At 45.0% G+C, this 25012-nt stretch overlaps 2 protein-coding genes across 8 annotated transcripts; both read right to left on the reverse strand.

The window, feature by feature from the left end:
* Positions 1–1878: 1878 nt before the first annotated feature.
* On the reverse strand, positions 1879–20339 carry UBE2G2 (ubiquitin-conjugating enzyme E2G 2). 7 transcript variants are annotated; one of them, XM_010561223.1, is made up of 7 exons: positions 20268–20322; positions 16726–17108; positions 12984–13019; positions 12850–12895; positions 7154–7272; positions 3934–4074; positions 1879–1998 (listed from the first exon to the last, which is right to left on the reverse strand). In XM_010561223.1, exons 4-7 carry the CDS (start codon positions 12888–12890, stop codon positions 1886–1888), a joined length of 414 nt encoding a protein of 137 aa, XP_010559525.1. In that variant the 5' UTR covers positions 12891–12895; positions 12984–13019; positions 16726–17108; positions 20268–20322; the 3' UTR covers positions 1879–1885. The 7 variants fall into 7 exon arrangements, with proteins under 7 accessions (XP_010559525.1, XP_010559526.1, XP_010559520.1 ...); XM_010561224.1 differs by lacking the exon at positions 20268–20322 and adding an exon at positions 19006–19024; XM_010561218.1 differs by lacking the exon at positions 16726–17108 and having other exon boundaries at positions 20268–20339.
* Positions 20340–21204: 865 nt separating this feature from the next.
* Positions 21205–24839, reverse strand: SUMO3 (small ubiquitin-like modifier 3; the record flags this gene model as incomplete). Its single annotated transcript, XM_010561293.1, has 3 exons — positions 21205–22341; positions 23007–23078; positions 24681–24839. Coding segments are annotated over 3 exons (294 nt in total), but the record flags the coding sequence as incomplete, so codon positions are not given.
* Positions 24840–25012: the final 173 nt, after the last annotated feature.

Here is a 25012-nt window from a genome sequence, read left to right on the forward strand (position 1 = left end):
TAAAATAAAGATAATGAGTGAGCACACATGAATAAAATACTCTGTACTTTAAAAAAGCCCACTCTTGCCATGTCTGCTGAACCCATCATTTGCCACGTGGTGCTCCCAGCTCTCCAGAGTTGTTTCCAAGAGTGGCTGCAGTACTCCCAGGAGCAGTGCTCCATCTACTACAATTCAAAAAAAAGCTCCCAGTCTGCATAGGTGTGCTACATTTTCCTGTATGCCTTGAAATACTAGTTAGGTACAACACTATTTAATCATCTCTGCTTCCAAACTATGTCAGGTCCCCCTCCCATCCTTACACCAAAGCAAGAAGAATTACTTCTACAAGGAGGCAGAATCAGCAAGTTGTAGCAATACAAACTCTTCAGAGGTGCAGAACAATGGTATACCATGATCTGCAGCACATGAATATGCAGCATGGACAGCAAGACATAAATACTGATGAGTTGTACACATGCGCATGCACACAGTCACCTCCGTAAAGCTTTCTCCACGGTGCAACTCCTTCAATGTCACAGGCTTGTCACAGGAGAAAAAAAAAAAAAGCCCTTTTCAAATTTAGCCCATTTAAAGCTGCCAACAAAATTTGATTTCATGGGCTATCAATGGGCATGTTATTGCTTGTAGTAAATTGTAGAAGATTTGGACCTACACAAGAGATTCACTTGCAAAGCACAAAGGTCATCAGTGGCCCCTAAGCAGTTTTACAAACTGATTGTGGCTGCTCATGCTTTCCACACCCTCCACCAACGGCTGGCTACAATGCTCTGCAGTTCTAAACATGTGTCGTACCATCCCCTAGAGAACACAGTCGGTGTCTTCTCTGACTCATATTTAAATACACAAGAGCAGTCAGCATAAAGAAGTGTTACAGTTCATTTTACAAAATCCATCACGTCCCTCTTCACTCGTTCACCTGAAAAACGGGTGACCTGGGCTGTAATGGCAAAGGCCAGCAGTGCCTAATCCTCTCAACACCCAAATGTCAACAGAAGAGGAACTGACAGTATTGCAGAGATATTCTACATGCCCAGTGGAGCAGACACATTCTCACTGGACTTTCAGGCTGCCAATGACCTACCTCATCCATGGCGAACCTGACAAAAGCCTTTAAGAATCCAGTTTTCACATCTTGCACCTCTAATTGAATGTAAAGTTTACAATTAAGTGTCTTCAAGGAGTAATAAAGCAGCTCTTGGGATTTCTTCCAAGCAAACACTGACTCAAAGGCTCAATACAAACTCACAGTGTTAAATGGGAACACTAGCCCATTCTGGACCCCCAGTCAGACACTGACAACAACTCCCTAGATCTTCTTTTAAAGTTACATGCTGCACAATCACTTTCTTTGCTAATGCATCCTTACTATAAACTTGTTTTACAGCCTCTCTTGCTAACTATACTCTTCAACTCAGTGCTGACTGCAAATGCTGTCCTTAACTTAGCAAGTATCATAAAATTGATAGATTATTTCCTGCCTACTGGTGCTCCAGATGCAATGCTACCTAGAAAAACATACAACTAATTCTTCCAGCAGGTGATCCAAACCAGCTCTGTTCTCAAACAGCAGATTGGTGAAGGTGGGCTGCAGATTGCAAAGTCTCCAAGCTTTCCATACGATGAAGTGAGGTAGCAACAAGCAGCCTTTGAAATAGCATTGTCTCCGTATTTTTCCATAGTATTAAATCCCTTTTCCACACAATTTAGTGAGTGAACTAGAGGCTTCTCTGGAGCAGTGGAAGAAGAAAAGAGATGGTAAATAAATAATGAATGATAAGAGTAACTAGGCTAATAGTTTTGCAAAGTTTTCCTTTTTGGTACCAGCACTGAGCACTGCTCGTTTTCAGGCGGAGAGAAATACAAAACACTTCAGTCTGTGAGCTTAAAGTCCAAGTGACTTCTGCACAATCTGCTTGGCAATTTTGTTAAATTGTTCTCTGTCTTCTCGCCACATCTTCGAGGCGTCTACATTGGCTCCACTTTCATCATTTGGCTCTGAAACGAGAAAGACTGAAAGATAGGTAGGCAGGCAGGCAACGGAGCAAGACCCTCTCGCTTTTTCAATAATGCTTCAGCACTGCCACTTCCCTGTGGCTTTGGCACACTCCTCCTGCTTGGGACTACAGAAACACCACTAAAGAAAATCCAATGACAGTTGCTGGGTTCCCAAATGGTTCTGATTTAACTGATCACAAGAGAATATCACAGCAAGGTTGAGTTTAGGTAAGAAAAAAAAAGGCAGAGGAGCAAGACTCTCTTTTGTTTATGCTCTCAGCAGTTGAGCCCCAGCATGCACATGGAACACCACAACACGGCACCACCAGTGTCATCAAGCGTTTTTAAAACTGCACACTGCTCCCTGCAAAATGTTTTTTCTGGTTCTGCGGCTTCACAGACACAAAGCCCTCTCGACCAGGCCACCCAAACAGGCTCTGTCACTCTTTAGGATGGCTTGTCCTATTAAAAAACAACAAAACAAACCAAGAAAACCCATAGAATGCTTTCATTTCTACAACATCTTTTATCCGAGGATTTCAGAGCGCTTTACAAAGTACATTAAGCCCCTGTGACTCCAACACTTCATTTTGTACAGAGGTAAGCTGAAACACAGGGTTTGTCAGGTTTGTGGTCAGCATACAACAGGACAACTGTCACAGGATTACACAAGCCACTAAGACAGAACATACTCTACCCATTTTGCTTCACACACTAGTCCAAATCCACCCCAGCCCCATTCATGGCAGATATCTTGGGCTCACGTCTTTCTCAACACAATGCTGATCGTCTGCCCTTAAAAGCCAGTAGACACCCAGGTCACCCAGTTTGGTAAGCTTGGGCTTACCCTATCTGCAGAACCAGAGCCAAGAGTTTGCCAGCAGCCTGAAAGAAGCTGACCATTGATGTTTTAGACTAATTCCACCAGAAGCTGTGGGAAAACGGGATGCACAGGCAGAGAATAAGAGAGACCAGGTGACTCCCACACTAACCAGTCTAGGTAAGGCTGCACCACAAACCAAGTTCTTGGAGGCCACAGGAAGCCCAGCAAGGTACTGTTTGTCTGCACAGCTTCCCAACGGTAGGTTACTATTCTGAAGCTAAAACGGTCCTATGTAAAAATCTCTTGCTTGCTCTTTGATCAACTTTGCTGCTTCTAAACCCTCTAAACCTTCTAAAATCTTTTATCATTCAAAACGATTCTAAGGGACACAGCTCTGCCCTTTTTGGGCAGTTCAGTGGCTCTGTCCGCTGTGTGGTAAAAAATCTGACTTTCAGGGAGCTGTACACAACAGAGTTGATCCACAGCCCTTGCTAGATTTAGGGAAAGCCATTTAAAAGGCTGCACAAAAAGTTTTTTCACTCCATTCCTCAAGAAACCATCCCCTGAACCAGAGGTGGCAGAATGGGGTACATGCCCAGGCTGGCAAAAACCAAACAGAAATGGAGGGTGCTGGCTTGTCAATCACAGAGGCCACAGACTCCAGTTTACTGTACTGGTTAGATCTGGCTGGTAACCCTTCAGCTGCTAAAGCCAAATCCAACACAAGCTGTATCCATAGCTTTAAGACCTGCAAGATCTAAACAGGCATCACAGCAAATACAAAGACAGAGCACAGGTTATATGCAGGAGCAGGGAACCAGCTGAGCCTCCAGACCCACCTGCCCATCACCATCTCCTCGGTTGCTGCTGACCTTGAAGGAAAGCAGTGCAGTTGCTGGCAAAGCTGGAAACACCTGTTCAGTTATACTTTTTCAATTGTTTTCAGAGAACTGGTTTATTAATAAATAAATACTAGGGCTTTAACAACTGTGATTGCTGCTGAGCAGCTTTACATGTCCTTTGCTCACTTAACAAATCAAACAGCAAGAAGCAGTTACTGAGTTAGCTAGAGCAGCTGTCTGAGCTACTGCTAACAAAACAGCAGTCCTTACCTGCCAGCATGCTAACAACCGACAAGAGGATCTTTTCCACACTCTGCACAGGACTCCACCGCTCAGCGCTGCTCTCATATCCCATGGGATCATCCCCAGGAGCATGAAGAATAGAGATGCAAACTCTCCCATCTGGGTAAACTGCACAAGAAGTACAGGGGATTGATTGTTATTCAGTGGAAACACTTGGCCTCTCTGGATCTTTAGCACAGATAAATGTTTGGACACGGCCTTTGTATGACTGAAGCTAAACCCAGTTTTAAATTTCCTCTTCCAAAGGCAAGCGGACACAAAAATCTGAAAGACAAAAATCTAGCAACAGTTTTCTTTAAGCAAATCTAACAAACTTGGGTCATCCTTCCCTAACAGAAGCCTGCTGGGAGCACTCCTGTCATTTAATAACCAGTGACAGGCTCCACAGAAAAAGGAAGAGATGCAGCCTAGTGGAACAAGGCAAGTATTTACGCACAGACGTGGCTCCAAGTAGGTAACCAGTCCTACTTAAATTGAAGGGTAACAATCACACAGAACTGAATGCATGTTGGAGTCCTTCACTGGACCGTGACTGTAAAAAGAATTAAGCAAACTTGCTTTGCTGCAGCAAGGAGGGAAAAGTGGTATGTTATAAACAATATAATTGATCTTATTTTGAACATTACTGAGGTGCAACCAGAAGAGTTCACACTACTTTTTAAAATTTTGCTTAAAGCTCTGCTGCATTAAAGTGCATGGAAACAAGGTAACCTGTCAATTAAGGATACAGACATCTTCCGGTCCCACCTGTAGCATAAGCAAAGCTTGTGCAACAGTACAAGTCGTCTGCACAGATGCGGGACTCCACTGACTTGATAATGAGGCCTAAGAAAGGTTGAAGAGGCAACACAAAGAGAACGGAGTTCAAAATACTGCTTTAGCAGCATGGCCTAATTCTGCAGCCTCCCAAGGCATGACAACTTTATCTCAGTACTTCCAGTGCTTCTATTCCTCGGGTGTCCAAACCTGTGCCATTGCCAGGCGAACAAGACAAAACAAAAAGAGGGAATGACCGCTGGAAGCAGTTGTGCTCATTTCCAGTTCCTTCCATTCACCCAGCTAATGTCTGCACAAGCCTGCAACATGTAAGCACTTTGGAAGACTTTTATTTGCATCCCCTCCTGCAGCCCCAGGCTGGGGACTGGAGCTGGTCTAGCTGTAGCTGGAAGAGATGAAAACAGCACGTGCTCAATCAGCACTTCTCCTTACAAGTTCGGAACACACTGGCAGAAGGTATTTCACTTGTAATTTACTACAATGTTTTTATGTAGTGCCTCATTTAAAACAGCTGGACCACAGCGGCACAGTCATGATAGCAGAGACTGATTCCAGGAAGATGTACCCATCTTCCCACTTTGTCACTAAGTGCTAACACAAGACTTGCCATTAATTGCTACTTTGAAGTTATCTTCACCAGAGCATCCACGAACACAGTTTTATTTTAAGAGAATATAGTTCTGTGGTATCTCAATTCCTCCTGTACATAACATAAACTGCAAAGATAAGGGGAACACAGCAGACTTTTTAAAGATTTTCCTTGCAACTCCTCACAGGTGGAGGAGTAAGCACTTAAGGAACAGAAAAAGCACAGCACAGCCACCCATTTCTACAGCCTTTCTGGGTATAACCAAACCATCACAATCTTACCCGAGAAGAAAGATCGAAGTATCTACTTTAGGTGATCTCAACTTTAGATTAACATGACCCAGAGTCATGGGACTTCAAAGAGCTAAGCTGACCATCCAGTATGCTTCAGTTAACCCCATGGGGGGAGCGCCCACATGTAGAGCCACGCTGTAACACATAAGAGTCAGGCAGTTCGTGCTTCTCGGCACCCCACTCCTCCTGGCTATGCTGCCCACAAAGCAGCTGTGAGCAGTGAACCTCAAGCCAAGGCCACAACTGCAGCTGCAGAGTATTGCCTGGACACAGATTTGCCCACAGAGACCAGTTCTGCCAAGAAGTTTGGGTGAAATAGTCCAGTTGGAGCAAGGTGTCAATGCGGCCGCACTGCTTCCAGGTGCCAAACGCTGCACTGCTGCAGACATCAGAGGTGATGCTACACTGCCTTGGGCACATCCGCACAGTTCTATGCTGTGACATGCAGGTGTGTCTTCCACAGGAGAACAGGAAGATGTGGATTAAATGGGCAAGAATCCGCAGCAGTGGTGCTTCGAGAAGGAAAGAAGAACTTCAAGAAATTGCAGAATTCCTTGGAATAGGATGAAATAAATCGATTCCCAGCTGACATTAAGATCTGCGTTATGCAAGTGCAGGAATGTCAGCTGGGAAGGAAACACTAGGCAGGAGGGCAGCATTTTCGTTTTACTGCTCTCAAGTGGCAGAGAGCTAACAGCCTAGAATACAGATCCAGCCCATCAAATCTGGGTGATGATAAACAATCTTTATGCAATCCATGTTGATTTAGCAGATGTCATAAGCAACAATTTTACAAAGAATGCCAAGGCTGACTCCAGAAAGCAGTGCTCCAGGCTGTAAAAGGGGGCTTTAAGGTTTTTACCTGTCCAAGGCTCAAACTTGTTAGCTGTACTTGTTACTTCAATTACTTCCACTGAAAAGTCTTAAGATAATATTGTCACCATCAGAATTGCAGAGAAAAGGCCAGCAAAGTCTTAATATTAAATGCCTGCAAACGTATCATCTACTTGGACGGAGTACTGTGTAATTCAGAAAGATCACATCAGAAATGTCACTAAACTTGTGACTTAATGGGGAAAAAGCCATGCTGCCTGATGAAGCTGCACCCACACTTTGGTGAACATGAACAAATTTTCTCTCATTACAGTAACATCAAACTACTTAAATACAAGCCACAGAGCAAGACTGGAAAGAGTCTGTATTAATTCACTAAATCTCGCATCATGTATAGAAGATCTATCTTTGGACTATTTAGACAATAGTTACAATATTCCTGGAATGATCTTAAAGACAGTGAAATTGTTGGAATCTTTATTGGACTGTTTATGACCAAAAGATATATGAAGAATAATGTGATAAAGTGACAGAGCAAAATTGCTGGACAGCTGAACATTCCTACTGCATACTCAAGGTTGGAAACAGAGAGAACCACCCCTTGGGAAGGATGCCAGCTCTCCTGCTGCAGAAGTCTGTTTTTAAGGTGCACAAGCAACCCACTCCCCCATATGTCCTGCTGCATCAGACTCACTGTTCGGATGGAACATCTCGCACGTGAACCTCATCTTCGGAGGACTTAACGGGTAGTCGAGTGGAAAGCTCAGAATAGCAGGGAAAACCCCATACTCGAAACAGGTGTCTTCAGGACCCCTAGAAACAGATAAAAAGCTATTCACCAGAGTTTTAAATAGTTCTTTCACCCAAAAGACATTTTAGGAGGTTTGGGTTATATCATCTTCTCCAGAAAACAAAGAGTTAATGCACTCTTAGCCTACACCTCATAAACTTAAATCCAAATATGGGGTTTGGGAGGGAAGGGGGAAATCAAAGCTTGCACACTAAATTACTAGGAAGGTCACAACACTGCTTAATTAGCAGGGTGTGTCTGCATATAATTGGAGTATCTGGCTCCAAGGCATGTTCCAGGATTTGAGCATCTGCACGTCAAGAGAAAGCAGAGGCAGGTGTGGGACTCCTGTGCCTTTGAAGATACTGTTATGCTGCACAAGACAGAGATGTCAAATGCTGTAGCTCAAAAGTAATTTATAAAACCTCGGAGATTCAAACTGCCAGTATTGAGCATAACCACAAATAAACACTCAGCACTATCTGATGCAAAAAATACAGCAATGTTTTGTAAAAATAAAAACACAGCTCAGGGACCATAATTGCTAGATGCAGGACAACAATGTTTCTTTGCAGACTTAAGGTATTTAGTTTGCACTCCCTCAAGTGCACCAGGAGAACAAATGGCTGCATCAGGGTTCTTGTAGAAACATTTCCTTATTGTGCTCATCATCTAGTTCAAAGTGCAATCAAGTTATGAATATAGACAACTATTTTACTCTCCCTACGTAAAACATTTTTGGAAGGTGAGCAAAAAAGTTTATTAGGCATGATGTATTCGAACTTGAGGAACCATCTGGAAGCTATAACACAAACATGATCTCCCTTGATTAGAAAGATCATGAAACAAGCTTCATCACTGAAAGTCTTAGCCAAGGAAACCTCATGTATTTAGTAAAAAGCTCTTCAAACAAGGGTTACGCTGTCTGGGAAATAAGGTTTAGGAAAATATTCATGCTTCCTCCTTCCAATCCACATTCTCCATGCCAGAAAGAACATAAAAGTTCAAGGACTCCTAACAGTTAAGGCTGCAAGTGGTAATCTACAGAAAAAGAAAATTGAGACCAGCAAAACCTAAAGCCCTAGGAGGCTCACTCTCTTCAACTTTGGGATTCAAAAGACTTGGCTGCTAGATAAACACACGAACTATGTGATTTAAACCTGAATATTCGACACTAGCAGGTTAGATTAAAGAAATGCATCAACATACTGCAAGAATGAAAGCTAAACCATCTCAACCATTTTGTTCCCTTTCTGGCCTTTTCCCTAAATTTAGTCAGGATTCAATTCACATCTGAGAGTACTGAATGCATTTTTTCATGAACACTTTAATTCGAGCTGCATTTTAAAGGCTTATTGTTGAACTTCTAAGAGTATGTACATACACGCATTGAAAAGCTGGTGGGTGTCTTATGTTCTGTTTTGAGAGCAAACACACAGCCTTAAGGGCTCTTCTGTCAAATATGTTAACCCAACATGCTCCATTTCAGGGCCTGTATTATGTGAGCAAAATGCTTTTCTTTTAGCCACTCATTGCTGCCAGGATCAACTTCAAAGAAATTATTAAAGTTAATCCAAGACAGCATTTGCAACTACAAAACGCTCAGGAGGCCGCAACGTTTAAACTTGACAGCATCGCTTTCAGTTCAAAAAGGACATTGGCAGGGCCAGAGAGGTAAAGAGCACAGCACCTCTTGAAACCTTTGCAGAGCAGGTGGTGTGATTGCAAAGTACACCACATTCAAAGCCTCCATGCCTTATGCTATGATCTCGTCTGAGCTGCTATGCCAGTCGAAGTCCAGACTACCCAGTACTCGATTAGGGTTCCTCCAAGAAACACCCAGACCATGCAGTGGTGACACCCGTCCCACTGAGCACAGAGCACTGAGCCAACAGGCCAGTTGCCTTCAGCAGTTCCCACACCCCAGGGAAGACAAAGCACTGGCCACTGCTAACTGCATGCACACAAAAGGCACTCATTCTGCACAGGCTCGAGGCATGTAACTCTAAGAAAAACCTTGTCTTAAACCTGTTCCATCTAAGACTCTTTACAGCCTGCAAAGCAGGCAGTCTCTGCATCTTTTTCCATACCCGATGCTACTCTACAGACTTCCCTAAAGCATTGAGGAGCAGACGTCAGTTCTCCTCCGGCCATTGTATGGCATTAAATGATTTGCTAGACAACCAGACTGCTTAGTTGTGAGAGAGATGTAATGAACAACTCTGTTGAATGAAAATAAGAAACTCTTAACTCCATGAGCTGGCTATTACTTAGGCAAGGGCAAGAAAAGGATGGCGGGTATCTGCCAAAATAAGAGGGAAAAGCACACTGACAAGGACAATTAATACTATAATCATAGCTTCACATACATTTGTAAATGGCTTCTTATTTGTAAAAAGATGCTGGAAGAAGACCAAAACCCACAGTCATCAGATGCTGTCAAGGGGAATTCCATGCTAAACAAAAGTCATAAGCCTAATTATAGATCTAATTACCTTTCTAGACAGGTTTTTGGTAAGTTGACTTCAATTTATACTGTTTAGTTTTCAAGCAATCTTTAGTTCTCAACAATTATGTGGTTTTGCATCTTTTGGGGATAAACTTTAAAAGCAACACACACTTGCATATGCCAACCAAAGAGGGCAAAACTTGGTCTCGAAACATTCAATTCATGAACTTGCACAACACAATGTAGCCTGTAGGACCTCACGCAGCGCTAAGAAATCAAGCGGCATTATGGTAAACTCTCTTGACATGCTGGGGCTATTTATCACCACAAATAAGTCACCCTGTTGCAAAGATTTGGCTTTCATAAATACTCTAATTCAGCTACTGTTTCATGTCTCATCAAAAGGGTGCATTTTACCATCAGGCTCCAAACCTCCACCATTCAGAAAGACCACCACATTTTATTTTCAGTTGTGGATCTATTACACTCACTTTGGGAGCATAAGAACTGTTCTGTCATTCAGACATGTGAATACAGCCTTAACATTTATATGTTTAACATTTATCCAGCACTGCTGCTGCAGGCAAGAACACTGGAAATACAAATTATTACCACCATTATTTTAAAAGGCATTATTTTATCTCTGAGAGAAGCTCTTACACCAATCTGTGTAACATTACCTAGCCCACTTCTGAATTGATAAACAGGCAATGTCTTTTCTCTCTAAGGTCTCTTTTTTTTTTTATTTATTTGCCATTACATGTGCTCTAGCTTTATATAAATTGGGTGAAGGGAAAAAAAAGTATTCTATTCTGTTCTTCATTATTGTGCTACTTACTTACCTTTTACACTTCATCTGTCTAAAAATGTTATGCCAACTGTAATTTCCTCATCTGCACTTCTTTCATTCCCATAATCTCACACAGCACATTTGAGATTACAAAACATTCAAGAAGATTATCACAGACAAATATAAACAAGTCATTTAGTTTGCTTTCCAAATGTACGCAAATACTTCTACTAATAAGAGTTTTGCAAAGAGATGAAAGTAACCAAACATGTTTAGGGTAAATATGTTTCTATTGTACCACAGCTTCAGAATTTAGCAGACCTTAAAATATAATTTTATTATGACACACACACAATACAGAAACCAAAATTAAAGCACCTCCACCCCTCATTTTGCGCTGACAAAGACCTGAAGCTCAACACTCAGCACTTTCAATGGCTTTCAAGTCTGCAAGCGGCTTCTCTGTTGTTTAAGAATTTGTCATGGGAAACATCAGAAAAAGTATTTTCTAGGTAATGAACCAAATCCAAAAGTACTTCTGTGTCCCCCCCATGAAAGCTCTACTCAACCACAAAACCTCTGCTACAAGAAAGTACCAATAGGCAGGAATTTCCTTCCAGATTCCAAGAAGTGCATTAAATCCTCTCGGATTTGCATACTCCAAGCAACACACAGCTGTCTGAACTGAAATTTGGTACATTACAAAGCGCGTGTTTCAGAAAAGTGATAACTATCCCACTTGCAGAAAGAGAAAGTGTAAGACACTGCAGCCAAAATCTTTGGTGTCAGGCAACAAACCACCTATTTCCATGCTAAGTGTTTAATTTCAGGAGACTGAGCTACCAGGAAGTATCACCTATTTATCACAGGATAAATTGCTGCACATAAGCAGAGGCATTTGCCAACTCTTCATATCAATCAGCAAACAAGCAGTGGTAATCCTAATCTCCATTTACCAAGGCCTAAAATAACTCGGAGGCTCACGCTTGCCATAAAATAGGATCACCCACGCAGCTAGCTTGTGTGGAATAGGTGATGTGCTACAGGTTGGTACGCTTTTGTATTGGTTGCATGCCTGATCCCAAGAAATCTTGTTTTTCATCCCTAGACAATACACTCCAAGCAAACTGAGCTAGGAAAATTCTGCCACCCATGCTCGTTGAGAATCTCCTAAGTCAGCACTAGTGGCTGCAGTGAAAACCTGCCAAGAACACAGCAGGCACACTGTGAGCGGGGCCACAGCCACCGCCTGCTGCCCCCAGCATCCTCTGGGACCCCCTGGACCTGGCTGAAGGAAAGGAAATCACCAGCTCTTACTAAAGGAATCTTGAAATACAGAGCCTGGACCTACCCTAACAACAGACCATCGGCTTCAAGACAAACTTAGCCATTTGGAGCTTCTTCATCTTTTCATTCTGTAGTATTTGCGTAAATTGTCAGACCTGAGTGACAGAGGTCTCTCTTCCTCTCTCCTGCCATTTTAGAACTTTGTTTTGTAAAACTCACCAGTTATTCCATGCACTCAGAGTTCCCAAAGAAGGGCACAGCATGAGTAAAAGAGTACAAGCAAGAGAGAAGACAACTTTTAAGATGCTGGGCAAGAAGATTTTGTCTTTTCATGGCAAGTTTTTCTATGAACAACTGGACGTATCAGTTCAGGAGTGGAAGGAGGAGGACACAGCTTTGTAAAGAAGTCTTTGTCACCCCCCAAAACGCAACAGGTAGTGATCAGAGCTATTCACCAATAGAGGAGCTTTCTACACGGAACCACTGCACCCAACATCTTTACACCAGCAGCTGATTCATGAAGTGTAAAGAATTTCACAAGAATTTTTTTTTTAAATTTGAATACTTTCTCAGATCAATCCCCTTCCATTTTCCTAGAAAAAAATTGAATAGTTAGTAAACTAATTTTAGACATTAATTTTTTTATTCTGTCACTGATAATCTGTGTATTTTGCTCCACTTAAAACATGAGAAAAACCTGTCCTATATTTGCAGTTGAGTAAAGTTCTCAACAGGTTTGTGTGATCTACAAGCAATTAATTGTTTCCTACAGCGTTTGTATATGCAACATATATCCAAGGGAGCCCAAATGAGTATTCCTGTCAAATTTGCACGTTACTTATGCTGAATGTTGCTTACTATAATGACACCTGTACAACAAATATCACTTAAGTCCCAATGCTGCCTCTATCACACTGTTTAAATTCCAAATATAATTCCCAGTTTGGGTCAGAAAAGAAGCTCCCAGTCAAAGGTAGGCCAAGGTCGATGTTACGCAGAACTGATATATTTTTTGCATTCTTGTTCTCCTAGAATCTAATCATAGTGTGCAGATACAAACCAGTATCAACTTACATAATCAGAGCTTCCCACTCAAAGAAGTTCTCTTCATTCATGGGACCTATTAAGAAAAAAACAAAATAACACTTAGCGCTACCTGAAAGCAAGGCAACAACTTCACAGTGCACAAATCCTACTTAACTCCTCACCTGCTACGATCCCTTCCGGCGGGTTCAGGGTCAGCTCTATAAAAACAAAAACACAAGAAAGGTTAACATGACCTACAAGCCCGAGCATTTTGGCTACCATTTGGATGGCCACAGCTTAGCACAGAGGCCCCGCCAGCAAATACCCTGGGGGAAAAGCTTGAGGACACCATGGGAGAAATGTTCTGGCCATGCTTTACTGCACAAGACTCTGCATCCAGAATGCCCAGTATCTCACTGCTGACAATTTAACTTCTTCATGCAAGAGAGTTTTGTAGCCAACATTATTTGCTGTTTTGTGATTTTTCAGGCTCCCAGAACTAGTCTTCCCAGGGGCAACAATTTAAAACTGAGAAGGAAGGAAAAAACCTCTTTCCACAAAGCATGAGGAACACTCTCCTCTTTGAGCACTGTGGTATCTGCAGGTACAAACTCAACAGCCTGAAAAGAAAATGGATTGTATTCCCATAACCCCTGTGCACCAATTCAGACTTGGCAGCATCACAATACAAACCCCAAAACAACGCAAAAAGTTGGAGAAGCAGAAGCAAGAGAGACTTGACAAGCGGCTCTGTTCCTTGAATTTAATTCGACTCTCCCCGCGTGGCCTGGAAAATGTGAGTAAAAAAAGAAGCAGCAATAAAGCAGCCATGGCTGCACAAGGCAAGTTTGGATTTATCACCCCTCACTTTCTGTAGGAAACCGGTACAATTCCCAATTCATACAATAACCTCCAGCAGCAATACCTCATTTCCAGCCTGCTGAAGCCCAGCACTCTGTGCACTGATAAAATAATAACCAGTTTTTCTACTATCTAGTGCAATGACCATCAACTTCCAGTTTCTGAAGTCCTGCAGGGTGGCAGCAGCTGGTGAGGCAAAGTCCAGCTGCGCACAGGCAACCAGTGGACCTGCAGTCCCTGGGGGGCTGAACACCAGCCCCACAGCTCCAAGTGAGACGTGGGGCAGCCAGCAGGACTGGTGGCAGGAGGCAACGCTCCAAGGGTGTCAGACCGGAGGAGGTGACAGGATGAGGCCAACTTAAGTAAGGCCTGTGAGCTGCTTACCTAGAACAGTGTTTCCTAACCAATGGCCTGTGGACTGCTAGTGGCCCATAACACAGAAAAAGTGGCCACAGGAAGCGCTATGCACTTTCCCACGCATGAAAACAAGCAGGAATATGGAAAGTCACAAACTGATAAACGAGACACCTGACCTAATTTCTGTTAGGCTATACGTGAAAACTGTGGGTAGCGCTGCACAAAACAGCACAAGGATTTTTGTCTTAAAACAGCTAAGTTACTGTTGGATTCAAAAATGTACTGAGATACACCAACAGGAAAGATAGTGAAACTCTTCTGTTCACTCACATTGCCATTAACTTTGGCAAAGACCTCTCCAATTGAAGTTCAAAAGCACAGCAGCAGATTGAAACTCAGCGTTACGGTTTCCCACAAAGTCCTGATGTTAAGGAGCAGGTTTTTCCAGCTTGATAGTGGGTCTCTAACAGCTTTTCTTGTTGATGTTTTTAGACAGAAAGAGGGAGATGTCAAACCCAGCAGCTCCTGGAATAATTTTGCTCCATCTTGTGGCTCTCTCTAAGAAGAAAATCCCTCTGGTATTTCCCACAATTTCCCTTGAAAAGCCCAGCAGCTTTCGCAGCTGCCCAGTGGCAGCATCTGCATGTCCCCTGCAGCGGGCAGCCATGCAGAGGTGTGCCGTACAGCTCTCCACCCCCAAGGAAAACTGGGGCGATGGGAAGCAAGAGCCAAACCCTGCCAAGCAAAGGCCTTCACAAGGATGGAGGTTTAATTCTCTACTTCACCTTGCTCAGCTCTCCCCTTGGAGATAGGCAAAAGAGGTTTCCATCCTTAAGGATCAGGCAAAGCGGTAACTGGGCAGTGCAGGGGCACATGAGCTTTGATTTTGAGTGGCTGCTACTATGCCTGGTCATTGAGGAAGGAAAAAACCCTTTTCCACATGGATGGTCACATTCTACCCTGTGATTTTTTCTAGAGCCGTTCAAAGGGAAATTGGAAGCACAGCTTTCGGGAGCTACACAGCACGAACTGCCAGTAGCTGACACAGCATCAGCGGCTTCACTCTTACCAGAGCCTCCAAAATAGGGTCACTTTAATGGAATGTCAGGGGGAATATTTTCCAATTATTTTTAAGTAAGCAGCAAAAAAAACACGCGATCAGAGCATTTGTTTTAAACTTTCACAAGTCAGCTCGGCCAAATAGTCTCCTACCCCACTCTCCTCTGCCACCCTGTCCCTCTGTGGCTGTCCTCCCAGACAAGTCGCGTGGCACAACAGGAGCACATCAGCAGATGAAACAGCCCACCCTCTGCTCTCCACGGCATCCGGCCCGGAGTAACTTCTGGCTAGCCCAAGTTTGGCCTCCTGGCCTGCAAGACAACCCCCCCACTGCCCCGCATGCATGGTTTAAAGCTTTCCCAAGGAAAGCTCTTCCCCTCTGCAAGTACCACGCCATGCTGCCCTCTCACCGTCCACCCACGACAGCAGCATGCCAGCGCATACCCACACCCCAGGCACCGTCACCCGACGGCCTCAAACTCTGACATGCAGTTTCTGTTCCTGCATGCGCTATTTCCCAGCGACAGCAAGGAGCTGAACCCTCCGCCTGTGCTGAGCATGGACAGCATCCAACACAAGGCATTGACAGGGGAAACGCGGATCCTGAAGCTACACCAGCCACCACCTTCCTGTGCTGGTATTTTACATGGTGCTATCTATCAGAGGTGCCACCACCAGGAGCTGTGGGATAAAGCAGCCTCCCGATATGCAGGGAGTACCCTACCGCCAGGCAAGCCTTCACAGTTCCTACAGAGAAAACACACAAGCAGCAACATCCTATTAAGGGATTCCAAGAGACGGAAGGACAAGCAGTCAATGTGGAAAAAAGGATAAAACAGAAAGCCAGAAAAGGAATCAGTTTTGAAAGAGGTAAAGGGGAAGGCCAAGAAAAGTCTCTGTGGAAAACAAAGGAACAGCAGAGTCACAAGGAGAAGCTGAGGCTGGCAGCTGCTTCTGGAAGGCAAGGTTGTAGTAACATATAGGCACCAGGTCACCTATACATCACCAAAACCACCTCAGGGTGCCCCAGGGTCTCGGGGGGGTTGTAGGGAGCTCTCTACTCAGACACACGTGTTGGGTGCATGTCGGAGGAGCCCATGGTGGTGCAGCCCACCACCTGATTCAGAGCAACATCTCTTCAGCACTGGAGAGCATTTGGAGCAGTTTCCTTCTTTGCATCCTCCACAAGGCATCCTGTTCGGTTTGCAGGGTGGTTCTGCTGCACACAGTCAGGGGATTTGCTTCCAAATCGAAACGCGATGAGTCCCAGCTTGTAGCACCACAGCTAAACCTTACTTAAGAGCTTTTGCTTGTAAGCTGAGACTGAATGAAACGGAGCCAATGCTAGTGAAGTGCAATGCTTCTATTAGGAACTTGGGGCAGATTTGGGTGCACATACAATCAATGCCTCCCTTTTCATTTCACTGCTCATTATGGAGTCATCACTCCAATTATGGCCAAATTATGCCTTGGCCAAAAGGAGGAGAACTAAAAACACACCTTTTTGTTAAAGCAGTTAATAAAGGCTGATCACATTATTAAAAGAGAAGTTCAGCAGTATGCTTTCTAAAAACTCTATCAATTTAGCATATCTCCAAGGTGATTTAAATGCACCAGACTCAGGAAATATTAAGGGCACATACTCACCTCAGTATCTGACAGCATCTGGACTGAGATGCTTGAAACCAGAATCTTGTTCTTTCCGCTCTGCCAGAAATTCTGTTTTCTTCTCTCCTCTCTGACATAGCATCTGATCAGCATAAGGCAATTTGAGCTCAGACGGACACACAGCGCAGTGTGTGTCTGAGATATTTCCTCAGTGTTACACTTAGGAAAGACCATTTTCAAAGCACGTGTAACAGGGACAGCTGCAGAGGCCTACTGCAAACGTTCATCCCTCTCTTCCCCCCCAGAGAGAGTGGCTCATCGCAACCCTCACTGCTGCCGTGGGACTTTTCTTCGGCTCCACGCGAACTCTCTCTAAGCAGTAAGGATAGGAAGCACCCACTGAAGCACTGCCAGATTCTGTTCTGTTCTGTGTATTTCTTCTGTGAACTCTGAAATCTCCAAATTAATGTAAGTCTCCTCTTTTTAACCCAACAGCACTCCCAATGATACCTGTTGGCATTACAACCCACTGCTCTATTGCCTCTTTGTACCAGAAAGGAAGTACAGTGCATACAACTAGGCACTACAATTGTTGTGTCTCCACAGATTTGACTTAATACTTTCAACGTAACCCATTTTAGATTTAAAAAGTTCAGCCAGCGATAAAGACATCTTCAAGAACATGCAGCCAGGAAACAGTAAACACAGAAGAAGAAGGTTTCCATCTCTTAACTCTCACAAACATAACTTGCTATTGAGAGACTCATTTCAGGCCTTAACACTATTCTAAATCTAGAATCAACAACAAACACATGCTCTAACAGAAAGTATGCCCTTTTTTATATGTGATTTTTTAGAAAGCTTTATCTAAATTAGTTCTGGCAGAGTAGAAAAATACTTGAATAAATGTGAGACAGCAAAAAGTATGAGACACTCCAAACATGCAAAAAAAGACCTGAATGAGGACAAAAAATAAATCCATCTCATCTGGCTGCCCAGAGCCACCTTCCCTTCCTTCTCCACAAAGAAGGGGAAACAGTGCAATTTCACAGCCTCTCCCAAAATGAAATAATGTATTTGGGCTCCAACAGGTAGAAACTCCTCACAACGTCAAACATTTTTCACATAAGGTAACAATAAACCTTTATTTACAGATTTAAACACGAGCACACACATACACAGGGAAAATCAAAGAACAAAACTAAAAAATAAGCAAGTAAGGAAAGAATTAGAAGTCTGGTAAACAAAATACACCCACCAGCAATGCACTGACTGCCAGACATCTCTGTTGTGACTAGAAGTAACTGAAGGGAAGAGATAGAGAAGAAGAAAACTAAAGAAAAAAAGAATTGTGTGCACAAATATACACATAGATATATACAAGATTTCATCTGAGGTGGGCAGCCAGGAGGAAGTTTAAAGTCGCTTCCACACTCACACTCACCCAGGGCCACGCAGTGCTTATGCCCGCACCAGGAACATACATCGGGAACACGCATCGTCAGGAGGGAGCTGAAAGTTCAAGCAAAGCTGAACCTCAGACTACAGCCCTGTCCCCAGACAGGACCTTCTCTTTTTCTGCAAAAAGAGGCAGCAGAACTACCTACAGCTAGGAACTATTTTTATTTTTCAAAATAACTTTTGCTGAAAATTTCTACAGGACAAAACAGCTTCTGAAGAGCTGCGACCACCCAGTCTTTTGGGAAACACTAGTGAAGGGTTATAATTCAGGCTTGATTCTGGGCTTTGTAGCAAAGTTTGATGAGAGCACCCACTAAAGGAAAGTAACAACCCTGGAAATGCACGCCTAGCATAGGGTAATCCAGGCAGCCACAGAAACGGAAAAGTCTGGCTTACCCTAATTCTATAACTCAGGTCTCCAGAAGTAAAAGCACTGTACACTTAGTCATTGTAGATTACATTCATTTTTTACAACACTATGTTTCATTAGAATTAGGAAAGTATTTATAAAGGAGGATCACAAACAAGATGGTAACTCAATTCATGGCAAGTGTTACCCTGGGAAACTATCGGAGAAGATTCACATAATGTCTGCCTGTAGCATTAAGTCAAATTCTTTTTGATGCTATTTAATATCACTTTTTCCTACAGAATTAATTAATACAAGACATTCTAGTAAGATCTCAGGGCTTCTCAACAACAAAGGATCAGAAACACTTCTTGGGACTAACGGGATTTATGTAAGAGAACAGATAAAAGCAGAGTCAAGTCTTTTTGCAGCTGCCTTTCAGGTCAGTGCTTCTGGATTACAACAGAAAAATGCAGGTTTCTAAGACTTGCTGTCAGCACAAGCTTTACCTGCACAACCACACTGGTGGGGCTTGCTCACCATCCCGAGTGGCTACCAGCAGCAGCCTGAGCAGCAGGGGGAACCCATGCCAGCCTCAACCCTCGCAGACACCTGCGTGATGGTTCAGCTTAGACACCTGTGCTCTGCAGAGCAGCCTGAGAATAAACACAGTACTGGCAGGAAACATGTGTCTATAAATATTTTATACAGGCTGGAGTCTTCCACAAAATGATGGTAAAGCGAGAAACAACTCCTCGTCCCTGGACAATGTCGGGAGCTCTGTAAATGACCTTCACTGGAGCAGGAGACCAGTTCTTATAGCTGAACACCAAACACGTCTTTTTTTTCCTCCATTCTATTTCCTTGCCTTAAATAAAAGCCAGAACATCGGAGGCCAAAAGCAACTAACAAACAGGCAAAAAATATTTCTTGCCCCAAAAAGGCACCTTTGGACACCCCGCAAGCTCACCAGGAAGCAGGTCACCCACCCCAGGACAAATGGGATGTCCAGAGGGAGCCAGCCTGCAGCAGCAGGTCCCTGCTCCCTGTGGTGGGGCCAGCAAAGATAATCTCCAACAGATTTTTAAACAAAGAAGTCTATGTTGTTAATCACTAAATTCGAGTTTCAAGGCTGTTACTAACCGCTGCGCTTCCATTAAGGTCTTGACAAACACCTCTAATTATCTTTAAGGTAACAAAGCTTTGCAACAGAGGCTTCCCTGGCTGCATTTTGTTCCACCTGGAAAATTTAACGGGATAAAAACCAAAAAGAATTGGCCACTGGCCCAGGATCCCCAGGCCTTCCCCATGACTAAGCTCCCCGTGCCACTGTGTCCCAGCCGAAACAGCCGGGGCTCGCAGCCAGGGTCGGTGCACAGGACGGTTTCCCACCGAGGCCTACAGCAAGGGCGAAGGGAGAACCACCTCGCAGAGGGAAGCAGTGCCAGCCATGTCTCCCCTCTTCCACAGCCGCGCTTCACAGACCCCGGTGTCCCCTAATCCCCCGCCCCAGGTGTCTCTCTAGGGAGGCAGGAAAAGCTCCACAGGCCGAGTGGAGCCGAGCAGCCGGCGGGGACCGGGAAACCGCGGCCGGCGGGGGCACAGGGAGGTGCCCCGGGGGGAGGGACGCCCACGGCCTGCCCCGCCGCCGTCACCACCCCGCCCGGCCCGCGGCCTCCGGCCCTCCCGGGCTTTCAGAAGGACCCCGTCAGGAGAGGCAGCGGGGAGGGAAGACCAAGGAGTGCCCGGCCCCGCCACTCCCCGGACTCACGCTTGTACTCGGCCATCAGCCGCTTTAGCGCCGTCCCCGCCATGGCGCGGCCCCGCCGCTCCCGCCGTCGCTTCCGGGGCGGGCGACTAGAGAGGACGGCTAGAGCGGCCGGCCGCCTGCCCCTCCGCCTCTATGATACGCGCCCAGTCCTCCCAGTGCCGGGGCCGCGCATGCGCAGAGCGGGCGCCCGCCCTGCGCTGCGCCGAGCACCCCCCGGGCAGAAGAAAACCCCTCAGGTGAGAGGCACGTCAGGGCTGCACGGAAACAGGCGGGCCCGGCGGCGACCCTTCAGGTACCAGGCTGCAGAGACGGAGGGAGAAACGACAGCTGCTCGCCGGGGAGGGGAGGAGAGAGAAAAGAAGGCGGAAAGTCGTATTGTGCGGCGAAATGCCCCAGGGAGGGTGGGTTTTGCTGCTAAGGGAGGCACCGGTGCAGCGGAGACCCCCTGGGACTTACACTTCTGCTGCCGCCTCAGAAGCCTCCAAGGTGGAGGTCTGAAGCACCGCCGCCACGTACTGCTCCCCAGCTGGAAGGGAAAGAACCAGCCGAGGGGAGCACGGCCGTATCGAGCGGAAGGCATGAGACAGAGTACCAAACTATATTTACTGTATACAATAGTAAAGGACAACAAATAAATGTACAAATTGGTGAATAAACAGCAAGATCTACGGGATGTCCCACCCCAGCCCATTTACAAGAAAACGAAAAAGAAAATAAGGGCCTTTCCAGCAAGATTTCCAGCAAGCGAGAGATGATCTAACACTGCCAAAGGGGTCAGGTAAATATAAAAGGCAGGTAAGGATCCCACGGGCCAGCAGCACACAACCTACCGAGGGACAACAGGACAGCCTCAGTAAAAATTCATCTGGAACGGGCTCCACATGAAGCCCATCACACAAATGCATTTAAAATTCATTAAGTTTGGGGAGGCAGTAGATTTTTTTTTTTTTTTAAGCACACAGACACGCACACACCTCTCTTCTTTTGCTCACCAGGTTCTTGACAGCTCTCCTGCACATAGAGCTTGGTGACATTAAAAGGCGCTTTTTTCCCTTCATTTATCAAGTTAATCTACCAAAAACAAATATTAAAAAGAAACCTGAGGCTGCAGACTTCTAGTACCCACTGAGAAATAAAGAGACATACTAAAGAGAGTAGAGGAAAGGTGACAGATTCTGCCCGGCACTCAGCGAACAACAGCTGATGGTGCAGTGATGGGTTTCTGTTTTTATAAGCTTGCACAGCAAAAAAAATGCTGCTGCTCTATCACGAGTGTTGAGTGTTCGTTTTTGGACCAGCTGCTCTGCTAACTCCAGTTCTGACAATAATTCAGGACAAATCTCATTTCTGCATTAAAAAAGTATATTTCAGACGACTTTATCATAATATGACAAAGCACATGTAAATCTGCAATATTTTAAACTCCAACTCTATACTAAGCATCGTATCTGCATGTACCAGCCTCGTGTCACAGGCTTAACGCTTCTGAAGTAACTGTGTTTGCAACACGCACTAAAAACTTAAAATCAGCGTCTCTTTTCCTTCTCTTAGGCGTATCTTAAAAGGAAACTTTTACGCTCACAATTGGCATGAAAATATACTGAATTATTTACATGATTAGAATTAAACAGAGGGGCAAGACCAACAAGAACCAGGAATGAACACTCCATGTCCTAATACATGGATGAATATTTAGGCCACAGGTTTAAAGAAAAAAAAAAGGGAAAAAAAAGGTAACAGCAGAGAGACAACGCATATTACTTAATCTGAACTTAAATCAAATTGGCCCAATTTAAGATATAGATTAATCCCTGCAGATACTGTTTTGACTTGCACACGCAGTACGTCAAAGACAACAAGCAATTTTGGTAAATGTCCTCTAAAGTTTAGAAGAATTCCGTGTGATTGGCATGTTCATTTGTTTACTGTTTAATAGCAAATCCAAGGACAGATGAGAGAGTGAGGTGTGATGAGGATCCTTGAACTCCTCTTCTCAAAAGGACGGCACGTCTTAACAAGCTCCACCTGTCTGCTGTTGGAACACATCGATAGTGTCTTCATCTTCCATCTCCAGCTGTTAGTGTAATACAGAAAATACAACACTTGAAATACAGACAGTTACAAAAGCACTTAGCTCTCTATTCCTAAACCGTACCAGTAACAGAACACTTAAGGTGTAACTTTAATTAATTAATGCATGAAACACTTTCCATAGAGCACTCCATCGCCCTTCCCATTGGAGGATCGCCAACACCAAAATGGGTTTCAGAGGCACGCTGGTCAGTCAGACTGAACTGGGCAGTTTAGCGTCTTCTACAACAAATCACCCAGCCGAACATCTCTGCTCCTTGCCTCCGGCCTTGCCAGCCCAAGAAATCCCCCATGTTCTCAGCACTGCTAGAGTCAATGGCGGCTACAGCTTCAGTGCTGGCTCAGAACAGGTCGACACAGAAATAGGACAGAGCCCAAAGTGCCGGCACTTGCCAGGGGTCCTTTCCACACCAGCACTCTGGTGTCAGCTTGTTCAGCACCAATGCTCCTATGCATTTTCTTCCCCACCCACCAACAGTGAAAACATACAAGGGAAAAACAAAAAAAATCCCACCCTAGACAAATTATTTGGAACATACTAAACTTAGAGCAACTACTTCAGGATCATTTTGATTTCAAACCCCTTTGATCTGCATGCAGACATCAAAATATCTGTATGGCAATTTGCAGTAAAAGTGTTTTTCATACCTGTGCAGGTGTGTCTGTTTCACTAATCGGTTGTCCGTCAAATCTGAATCTAATCTGCCTCATTGACAAGCCCTGCAAGTTGAAAATAATTAATATATGAGAAACCACGCTTTTGTTTCTGAATCCAAACAAAACATTTATGGTTTTACTGTCAGAACAAATATTAACAAAATTAAGACTCAAAAGATTTAACGAGACAGGAAACTTGGTGCATCTATCTTGCTACATAAATTGAGGAAACGGAACTGTTTGAGTGACATCCCGCTGCACTGCTGTCACAGCAAGGACTCTATATGGAACCACAGGTGTGGGTTTGGCCCCTGGGTCTGATCCTGCTCTGCAAGGCACAAGTATCAAAAGCTAATTTACAAAGGTAATTTAAGAAGCAATCAATCAATACACCATTCTATAAAGCCTCAGAGGACATGTCAGGAAGGAGCAGGAATTGTTTCTCATGCAGTCAGAGAATTAACAGTTGACTCAAAGGACAACATTTTAAAAAAATCTGAAAACACCCTACTTTTTAGTGTAACTAGCTATCAGCACTGACTACCCCTAGTTAAGACAAGTTTTCACTCCCGCCAGCCTTCTGCTCCCAGTTCTAGGTCTTTATCTTCTGATGAAAAAAGGAACCATGAAGACTGAGGAAAAAAGAACCTGCAGAACTTGATGCAGATTTTTTACCTGCAAGGTTTATTAGAAAAACACTAGGGTCTAACGTCAGAAAGTTAATGTTGCCCTTAAAACCCAAACTGAATTCATGACCGAATCCTGTTTTGACAGTGTTTAATCACACAAGGCGGTCTTTATTCCCTGCCCCAGGGATCGAGGTCTTTGCTTTGCTCTCCAAAATCCTTCAAAACCCCCGTGCGATTCACACTTCCAGTCATACACAGAGCCACAGGAACACCAAAACTCCCCGCACCTCTCTAAAGAGGTCTCTGGATGAAGGGAAATGCCGGCAAACAAAATCTGACTCCACTTCTGAAAGCCATTCACATCCCCACCCTCCGCTCTGCGCCACCTAATAGAGCGTAGAAGCACAGGCACCAAGGGCTACAGACTCGGGAACCGGGATGTGAGGATAAATCCCTCTCCCATCTAGCTCAGGGTGGCACCGAGAAACGGCCTCTGACATAGAGCAGCTGGCTGCCACCTGCAGAACACAGCAGTCCAAACTCTGCAGTGGGTGAGGGGAGAGACACATGAAGGGAGGAGAGAAAAAAAACACCCAAACCAACCCATGATGTAATTCATGGCATAGGAGTATTTGTTTTCTGCTGTTTTCCAAATGGCAAACACGGTCTATATAAAGTTAACAAAAGTTTTTTGAGATGATAGAACTGAGGGGTTGTGAGGCTAAAAATTCAGAGCAAATGGGTCTCGGAGCCAGAATCGCAACTCGAAAAATTTTGCTAACCCCGTCACAGGACACGCGTTTAGAGCTCTAGGAGCACCTGATGAGCAAGAGGCAGTTTTCATTAACTGAAGAGAAGAACTCCAGCGCTTCAGAGTCGGCAGTAGCCCAACTCCTCGCCCTCCCAGGCGCCTACAGGGCTATATGCACCCCGACGCCCTAGTACTCGTAACCTTCCAGCCGAGTTCCCGCCGTCCCGAGGACTCTTCCCCAGGGAGAGCGGCGGGGGCGGCCGGGCGGGGGGGGGCCGGGCCTACCTGCCGCTCGCAGTACGCCTTCATCAGCTTGCTCAGCGGGGTGTGCCGCTTGATTTTGAACTGCACCACGGAGCCGTCCTGCCCCGCCACTTTCAGGTTGATGTGATCGTTCTCCGTTTTCACGCCTTCCTGGATGAAAAGCGGGAGGAAGATGCCGATTCAGAGCCCCGGCCAGGCTCGACGTCCGTCCTCCCCGCTCCCAGGGCGAGCTGCCGGTCCCGCCGCCGCGCCGCCACCCTCGAGGCGGGAGGAGAGGTCGTGGTGGGGCCGGCCGCCACCCGCTGCGGCCTGCGGAGGCTGGGCGGCCTCCCTCGGGGCGGCGGGGGCCCGGG

The sequence above is a fragment of the Haliaeetus leucocephalus genome, unplaced genomic scaffold (genome assembly GCF_000737465.1).
Source record: "Haliaeetus leucocephalus isolate CR32 unplaced genomic scaffold, Haliaeetus_leucocephalus-4.0 Scaffold143, whole genome shotgun sequence".
NCBI lineage: Eukaryota > Metazoa > Chordata > Aves > Accipitriformes > Accipitridae > Haliaeetus > Haliaeetus leucocephalus.

Excerpts from the sequence above, each read along its gene's own strand:
- UBE2G2 (XM_010561218.1), bottom strand. The coding sequence starts at position 20,310 with ATGGCGGGGACGGCGCTAAAGCGGCTGATGGCCGAGTACAAGC. Across the intron at positions 7,273-12,849 it reads GAGTGGGAAGCTCTGATTAT|GGGTCCTGAAGACACCTGTT; the intron begins GTAAGTTGATAC and ends ATCTGTTTCTAG. Across the intron at positions 4,075-7,153 it reads CGAGATGTTCCATCCGAACA|TTTACCCAGATGGGAGAGTT; the intron begins GTGAGTCTGATG and ends CTTCTTGTGCAG.